This window comes from Buceros rhinoceros, unplaced genomic scaffold (genome assembly GCF_000710305.1).
Source record: "Buceros rhinoceros silvestris isolate BGI_N320 unplaced genomic scaffold, ASM71030v1 scaffold17794, whole genome shotgun sequence".
NCBI lineage: Eukaryota > Metazoa > Chordata > Aves > Bucerotiformes > Bucerotidae > Buceros > Buceros rhinoceros.
Window position 1 is genome coordinate 56,478 of NW_010407836.1, and position 9,546 is coordinate 66,023.

A 9,546-nucleotide genomic window follows, 5' to 3' on the forward strand; every position below is an offset into this window, starting at 1 on the left:
TATCACACAAACACATGGAGATCCCCCAGAGCTGCACCAGGGCTGTGCGGTCTGGCAAGGGGAACTCCAGGCGACGCTCCAGCCCAGAGAAGCAGCAGGATGCTGCAATGCTTCAGGGATCCTGCTAGACTCTCTGCCAGCGGCACCTCAGCTTAGCTTGCCTTGTTTCTTTTCTTACACCAAGAAAAAAATCACAGGAAGAATGGTTCATTCTGGAAGTTTCAGTCTGCCCTGAAATCATGCCTTTCCTGCAGCTACACGACACTGTGTCCTGCCTCAGATTCACGGTGTCAGTGCAGTCACTCGCAGCACTAGGGCAAGCTGGCCTGGGCTACTTGAGAGCCTGCTTCCCGACTTGACCACCATGATCTGTGACCCTTTCCTCAGCAGCAAAAGAAACCATGAATTTCCTCACTGAATGCAGGAGGGACCAAGCATCCTCTCTGGGGTCTGTGGTGCTTGTTTCCCCAGCGCCAGAGAGCTGCTGACCTTCCAGTTGCTGCATGGCAGGGAGAGAGATGCCCGGCAGCAAGAGGGAAGGGAGGCAGCGGAAAGGCAGAAGGGTATTTATAAAAATCACTAGTTGTGAGGCATGTGATGAAAGAGGCATAAACACGCAGAGAGACACACAGAAAGCGTGCACCAGGTCCTCAGGTAATGTAAATCAGCACAGCCCTGTCAACTTCAATAGAGCTCCACATTTCTGAGCTGCAGCCTCACTGAGTCCCCTGGAGAGCCTAACACTTCCCTGGGGCTGTGTAAACAGTGGCAGCCACATCCTCAGAGGTGTAGTTAGCGAGGCCGCAGGTCCCAGTGAGATATCAGGCAGCAGCCCAGGTTAAGCAGCCTGTGCCACCCCAGGGAGCTTGTCCCTGTCCCTGCTCTGGCACAGCCCCTCCTGTGGTGCTAGCAGAGGGCCGGAGGCCACATGAAGAACTGGATCAGGGAACTGGCCCAGATTAAAAATAACCTGCTGAAAGACAACAGTTATTTCCAGCCAAATCAGTTTCCCAGCCAAGCATACTCGTGCAATCACTCCAACTGCTGCTCTGGCAGCAGGGGAGGGGGAAGGTGCATGCACGGAAACTAGCAGCTGGAGTCAGGAGCAGGGCTGGGTCTGCCACTGAAAAAGAAAGTGTATTAATCTAAATGCTCGGCTGGGGTTGGGGTAAAACATAAATCCTCTTTCTCAGCTCTCCAGTATGTTCCCTTTAAAGCACCACCAGTTAAAGAAGAGCAGGATTTCAAATGCAATTTCAAGCCCTCTGAATGGATCAATCACTTCTAAATAAACATCTGCCTTTGGATTGCCTCTAGTGCTTTCACTGCCTTGTCCATCACTGTCTTTCCAAGATAAGGCACGTGGAAGAAAGCCATCTCTCAGGCAATTCTAACTATTTACCAATGTCAAATTAATGCACTTGGAAGCAGAGCAAAGAAGAATTTCCTCTGTTCTTCCAACAGCCGTAATGCTTTACATGCAGACTAAATCCAGAATATTAATGCTCAGAAGCACAAGTATTACAATCTCTCTCATCTCTGTGAAAAACAAAATGGTATTTTGTGATTTTGTTTGTGAAACCTCAGTTGAACAGTTGAATTTAAGAGGTAATTCCTGTCTTCACAGGTAAAAGTTTGGGTAGTTCTACCGAAACATTTAGAGGTAAGAACACAGTTGCTATTTTTACCAACCGGGCTATCACTCACAGAAAAGCAGAAACCAAAAAGTGTAGGCAGCAAATCTCTATGTACTTACTCATCAGTCAAATTTCTCTTCACTACTCATTTCTTCCCTAACACCTGCATGTCATAAGCAACCACTGATTACAAGATGCTCAGTTTTATGAGAAAATAAAACCATTTGGCACCACAAAGAACGAAGGGATAGCCTTGTGGTTAAAGGGCTGGCCTACAAAGCCGAAGATTAAATGACTGGACTACAAGGCAAATTGTATAGACTACACTCACACACAGCCTATATGATTTCAACAGAGAACTCAGCAACCAGATTCAGAAGGTACTTTGGCACCAGCAACACTCCTTCCTTTCCAGTGATCCAGTTTGAGCAAGACGGATGGAGAGTAGCTCCACCTCCAGTTTTGTCTATAGCCTAGAAGGAAGGAAAATTTTTCTGGAAGTGTGATTTACTAAGACCCAGGGATTTCATTTCCTGGATGCATCCTCTAGCCACTTGTTTCTTATGCAGAAACTGGGTGGCACATCCTCCCCTTCCTTCTGCTCCCCAGCAGATATGTTTCAGGAGAAGCTGTGATGCGGCTGCATAAAATGAGGGAGAGGTTTGAGACTCTGAAAACTAGTTTCACAGAGCTGTCTGTGACAGCAGAAATCAAATGTGCATGTAAGTCTGGGTAAGAGATTAAGTCTGACATGTTCTCCTTTTTTTATTTTTTTTTTTGCTATTGTTGGTCTGCTTACGAGTTCCAGCCCTCAGCATGCTGGCTCCTGTGGAGTGCCAAAAAACAGCATACAGGGACTCTGGCATTTAAAACAACACTGTAAAAACTGCATCCAGAGGCACACGACTGTTGCAGTGCTCACTGTCTCAATGCCTAGATCTGAAATGCAAATCTTTGTTGGTACCTTTAAGCTCTAAAAAAACACTAAGAAAATATCAATCTACATTCTGCACTACTTTTCTATGTAACCAACTGATTGCCTCCTCATTCATATCTCTATTCTTCTTGCAAAGTCCTCTCATTTTAAATAAATTTTGACCTCAACTCACAGAACCTCAATAATACCAATCTTAAAATGCTAACTAACCTCTGTTTTCTGTGCAGTGGCGATCCCCTTGGAAGCAGCCGCATTACAACTATCCTAAAACAAAAAAAAAAAGAAAAATCAGCATTTCTCCATATCAGAACAAGGAAGAGAGAGATTGCTGCTCAGAGGAAATAAAATACAAAGGAAAGGTATCACAGAGTATTCCAGTCCTCCCCAGCAAACGTCACCTGGCAGGTGGTAGCAGGAGACACAGGTGTCCATTTACAGCTGGTACACACCCCCTTGTGTATACATTGTGAGCAGCTGGTAACACAGAAAACAGAGTTTTTGTAAGACACAGGAACTCAATCTAGATTCAGCCATGAATGCAAAATTTCAAGTGACAGAAAAAAAGCACAAACCCAGGAGAACAACCTGGCAAACATGTAATGAAATGTGTAAAACACATAAGCTGCATTTACCCTCCAAGCCTATTGTTCTGTTGTGCTTATTCTGAGGACAAATTTAGTATGAAATCCAATCTGTGCTGAGATGCTGAGAGTGATAAATTTCCAAAAAGCATGAAGTAGGCAGAACGCTTTGGGTTGCACTCTGCTGTGTTTTTCTCCAGTACATAAGTGGCCAGATAGTAGTTTTTAACTAGAAAAGGGCAGAAAACCATCACTGATTATTTCACAGCTTGTCTCAACTTCTGTTCTGTGTGTGTAGTTCTAGCAAGTACTGCCAGTTTGTTATTGTTCCATAAAATGACTTTTACAGAATCTCTTGACTCCTCTGATCTAGGTCTTATCCTGGGTACCAGGCCCCCCTTTTTCACAAGGACAAAAAGGATTTTAATATCATTGTGACATCCTTTATTATCTCTTCAGGCACTTGTCATAAATTCAGTCATTGGAATGACTCTCCTACAGCTAGCTGGCAGGGTCCTATTAAATAAGAGTCATCAGAAGAAGGAGCTTTCTAAGGAAAAAAAAAAGAGGAGAAGGACAAAATGGGTCAAGAAAAGGGGTTTGACTATCTTTAGCAAAATGTATTAATGTAATAAATACCAAAACCCCAATGATCATATTTTAGCCTCACTCCCCACACATGCACATAACCCCCTCCATGAACTTCAGTACCACCTAGGCTCTTACTTTTTCAGCCGAAATGTTTGCGTGATATTCCAAGAGCTTGAGGACAGTGATGCTTCGAGAACTAGACAATCTGGAAAAATGTGACTGTTAGACACAAGCTGGGTATTACAAGAAATATCTGTAAAAAAATACTTGAGTTGAAAGCTCATGTGCCTTCAGCTATTCTCCACGTGGTAGGCAACTTCTCTCATACATTCGCTTGCACTTTTGACAGATAAAAATAACTAGATTTTGTCCTTCCAAAGCACCCTTTAGCTGAGTTATTCCAAGACTATGGAGACTCATTAACTAAGCTTGATGCCATCATGGCATGACATACAAAAGTAATGTGATTGTCAGGATACAGTTAAGGAAATGCCACCATCACCCCCCGAAGAGCAGCCAGTGATATACAGGGGTGTACAGCCAGACCCTGAATTCGAGCCTTCTAACACAACAGACTGTTCTAATGCAAGATACCCCAACATATCATACTTCTTTCTGTCTCAGAGACTTGGTTTCTGAGTCTTCTTTTGTAATCTATGCAGTAGCAATTTTCATCCTATTTAAATCTTTTATGATTGCATGAGTCAATTTGCCATTATTTCAGCTAGCAATTACTATACCAACAATTCACTGGCAGCTGTGGAATGAAAGAGTCTCTTCTCCTATGAGCAGAATACCACAACGAAAACTAGAGTTAGATATATACCACTTAAGCCATGGTCCCTTTCATCTTTGTGCTTGCAGATGTGTACATCTGTGAAATGAATGACTGTCTGAGATCAAATGAAACCCATGTGTGCAGACTTTTCTGGCTTCACTATGCTAGGAAGTAGATAAGCTTTTTAATCTGGAAATGTTACACAGATTTAAAGCATACCTACCTTAAAATGGCAGAGAAAGGTTTGTCTTTATCACAGGCTGGCTTGTTCAGATGAAAACCAGCTTTGGCTACATCTACACTGTTAAATCAAAAGTATCTTCTAGCTCTACACGTCAGCACGGCACTTGGGTGCTCGCTGTAAAGGTCACCTGCACTAATGTTCATATGCTTAAATACCTTACTGAACAGATAGCAAAGACTCTGATTTTTAAAGTTGTTTTAATCCTTGAAGATGTGGATGAGCACACATAGACATTCTGAAATCCTTCACCAAGCACCAATTTGCACCTTCAGAAAACTATGAATCTGCAGAAATCTGACACGTGTGGTGCAAAATTGCCTAAATCACTTGCTTAGGTCATTATATGAGAAGGGTGTAAAGCCATGAGTTACTGAAAAATAGTATTTTACTAGGAGTAGTAAGTAAAAGTAAGGAATTTATCTGCTTCTGACAGAGCTTATCGTCTTCTTTCAGTTTGCATAAAGACTTTAAAAACATCACTGTCAAATACAGTTTTGTGATTTTATCTGTGTTGAAATTAATGCAACCTATTGTTTTCTGTATAGCTGCAGCTGCCCTTTCAAAATGCACCAGACTGCACTGACCAGCAGTTATTTTCAAAAAGTTTTTTTTCCAGAAATGATACCTGAAAGAGTTGCAAGTGCATTGTCATGTGAGACTGAGGTCACTTCACACAAAGTACCATAAATAGTCAAGATAACTTCCACACTTGCATTATCCACTAATACATCTCAGCTTCTAGGAGCATGTGAATACCGGTGGTCACAAGCTAAGCTCACAGCCTCCTGGTTAATGAGTCAAAGGGCTCACCTTTGGCACAAAGCACAAGGCAAGGCAAGCTGGATTCCATAATACTATACTCCGAAAACCTGCTAATGGAGTAAGAGAAAGCCTCAGTCCAAGAAGACAGAGAACTAAAACAATGTACTCCACAATTACACGAAAACATGGCTTTTGGGACACGGTCAATAAAGGACATTTTTTTCCTTCTCTAATGCATTTGTCCCTCTTAAAAATCCACTAACAGTGTTTATTAAGACAACTTAATAGACCAGAATACTCATGGATATCACCGTAGCTATCACTTTCTAGTGACAAAGTCTTTTTTTCTTGATTCCCAAATCAATATTGGACAGAAACTTAACACACTTGTACGACACCAGATGAACTTTTCCCATACAAAGGCCGTAGGATGAGCTCCTGAGATCCTAATATTCCAAGGAACTTCCTTCAGGGGCAAGGGTCCCTGAGAGAGGGAACTATTTTCAGCACTGAGCTCTTCAGAACAAGTCATTGTAAGTTCCAGTTAACATTTCATTTCTCTTTCTATACAAAGGTATCACAAGATAATCAGATTCATGCAGAGCATTACATGTCTTTCGGGCTTTGTTATCTAGGAAAAGATAGAGGTAGGCATTTATCTGTATTTTTTGTTTCCTCTTGAAGTCACTTAAGAGTGTGTGGTATCCTTGAGCTTGCTATCTTTGTCCCTCAGGTTAGATTAAAACTCTCTTTTGTATTCTAACATAAGCTACTTAAAAAAGGATCAAAGTCAACCTATATTAAATCCTTTGTGCTTCTCTACAGACCCTTGAAGTAATGCAAGGAGGATGTTTTCTTCCTATTAGTCAAATAAGAGTTTACGGTGAAGAGTTATCACCTGATCTTTGAGACCAAAGCCTAGATAACAGCTCAAGTCTAGACACCACCTCCTTCTAAAACTTGCAGTTCCCTATAGATGCACAAAACTGATGAAACGCATCATGTGTCCAACACAAATGGCTCAGGTCTCTAATTCCGAGAGCTACTAGTGAGCAATGTAGTGTAAGAATTATTGCAAAATGATTCAACGAATAATTCAGAAAGATGAATGAAATCAAGTCAAAAAGATGTACTAGGCAAATTGCCCCGTCTATTTTTCTGCTAATCCTCTATGTGGGACGATCACTTTCTTGCAGGGTCTAAGTTAGGTAGAAACGGTTAATCGAATGTTAAGATATTTACTGTACATTCATAGTCAGATTCTCCTTTTATTTACACTAGTACAGTTTCTTTCAAAAACAAATTCTGTTTGCAGGTGAGAGAAGGGTTAAAATGGGATAATTCATCAAGGCAAAGCACTGGACCAACACTGCTTCCATAGCTCCAGCCAGCTTGATTGTCATTGCAGCTATCTTAATTTTCCTTCGACAGTGACTAATGGCACCATGGAAATACACTCCTAGTGCTAAAACACTCACTGCTATAGGCTGAACTAAAGAAGCTGCTTCTAGCACTAGGTTATGATGTTTTATTACTTCTATAAACGATTCCGTATTAACAAATCTTTAATTATCAAAAATAGTGTGAGTATACTCAAATTACTTGACAAAACATGATTTTTTTTTTCAACGACATTTAATAAAAAGCATTACCTACTCTCACACTTGTTAGGTCTGTATTTAGGATCAGTTCTCCTCAGCAATAAAGGACAGAGAATAAGCATTAAATACATGTAATAGTAAAACATACCATTATCAGTTATCACCAGACTGGTTAGATTGCAGAAACAGGATGAGTTTTTCAGCACTACATTTTCATAAAATATTTCAACAGGTGTTACAATTCTTATCATACAGAAGGTAAGGATTTTGCTTATGTTTGCAGTCACGGTAACCTATAAAACAATAAAAACAAGAATACGGCATATTTCTTGTAATACTTGTAAAGTCGTCACCTTGTCTTTACAGAAAACTACAAACTATGAAATGTACAAACTGAGAATTTTTGTGATGGAAGCAGACAATTCACTAGGTAGTCTCTCAAAGAAGAGGGCCTCTCCCAACTGAAGAAGCAATGCAGAAAGAATCCTGAAAAAAGCAGCATTGCTTACTTCCAGAAATTAAATGGACCTGTAAGGTATGTTAGGGGAGCAATCAGGAATAATTTTGGATTTTAAAACAAGAATTTTGCTAAATATGCTGTTATAGTCCCTTAAAAATATCTGAGCAAGAATGTACAAATCCTGACAGAGAGACGACATTTTGCATCCTTAACCAAAGTGCACTTAATTATGAAACAGAATTTATCTTGTAATGAATTATGCTTTGTTTCTGGCTGAGAGCACTTTACAATGTGATCACATTAATGCATTCAATCAGGAAACCAGAAACAATAGCATGCAGATTAAATGGCCAGTCACAATACTTGATAATCAAACACTCAGGGCTGTGTGTGCTGTGAACAGATCTGACTAAATACTAATATCAAACACTTAAAGACACATTTGTGTTAGCATACGTGTCCCAGTGAATGTTCTGCAGTTTGTTACAAAGCTCAGAACTTAATGCACTTGATATATAGGCTCTGGAAATATCAAAATAGCTGACAAGGTGACATAATGGCAACGTTGCCTTTGTTAGCATAGTGAATTTTTGACTCTACATCATGAAGTATAGCTTCAGGATACATTATATAGGAGAGGAAGTGAACATCTATCTGATTGACACATTCAGCTTGCTGGCATTTCCCACACATTTGCCAACTGTTGAGATAAGAGCAACTAATACGTGACAAAAGAAGGGAAGCTGCAATAAGTGACAAAATGACACATTTTAAGTCACAACAAACAAACACACAAAAACTCTAGGTGTACATACCTGATTTTTGGCAGGGAAACTTAGCTGGACTTTCAGATCTTTATCAGGTGCCTGTGAAATGTTATACCAACCCTCCATGCCGTTTGAACGTGTACAATTTTCTTCTAATGTACACCTAAAAGTATACATAAAATTATACTAGCCTCCTTAACGTGGCTTTGACTTCAGACACTGTACTTCACCTTATTTAATGTTATTGATTTTTTACAGGAACTCTATTTTTTACAGGAATATGATTATAACTGCAAAAAGCTTCAGGAAAACAATCAGTAAAATCTTCTGCTTATCAAAATAAATTACAATGCATTGATATATGCTCTAGGGTCCTGACTAAGTCAATGGGACTCAAGCAAATGTTAGGTGCTTGGCCAGTAACAGTGGACTTGGTAACAGGATGAAATTCATCACCCCCAACTTGATTGCTCCATTGCACAGCTCTAGATCTGACCCACCCAGTTCCCTCTACACTACACAGGGAGAAATATGCTCTTTCAGGGTGCAATTCCCCTAATCTATTTTGAAATATGCATACAAAACCAAAATTAATCACACTATAGAAGCTGCTTGTTCTCTCCAATGAGTATAAGAGGAGATGGGGGTGAAACTCAGATGTACAGCTATGCTATGAATGTGTATAGTTGATAAGATGCATTCTCCTTCCTAATCTCCTCTCCGGTAATCTTCCCCTTTTATGTCAGTGCACTTGGTTAAAAACATCAGGTTTTAAAAGGTAGTTCAGAATAGATTTCTCTGTCTTCAAAAATAAAATCCATTTCAGAAGTAGGATGTTACAGATGCCAAATCATAGGAAACAGAAACTACACAACAAAAAATAAGGAAGAATGAGGAAATACTGGGATGTACAAGTACTACAAAGATTCACATATTAAAAATGTGATTAGAAAAAGAGAAAAAGAGAACATAGACATACAAATTAGATGGACAATCATTGAGTTTGAAAGGTGAATCCTTAAAATACTATCTGCTGTGAACAGTTAATGAACAATCCATAACTTACTCCAAGTAATTCCATATAGCTAGCAATTGAAGACAAGTTATAACTGCACATATATTAATATTAAAATTGTATATCTTCACATATTTAACAATATATTTTGTATATAATAGATAAAAGATATT

The 9,546-nt window shown here is 39.8% G+C and overlaps 1 protein-coding gene across 1 annotated transcript in view; it reads right to left on the reverse strand.

The window, feature by feature from the left end:
* The window catches only part of PLXNC1 (plexin C1), a 47,242-nt gene extending 38,758 nt beyond the window's left edge, over nt 1-8,484 (reverse strand). Inside the window, exons 1-2 of the mRNA XM_010134654.1 lie at nt 8,407-8,484; nt 2,785-2,838 (exon numbers count right to left, since the gene is read on the reverse strand). Coding sequence (XP_010132956.1) covers nt 2,785-2,838; nt 8,407-8,484 — 132 coding nt within the window. The remainder of the gene's footprint in view (nt 1-2,784; nt 2,839-8,406) is intronic.
* Between the last annotated feature and the right edge of the window lie 1,062 nt (nt 8,485-9,546).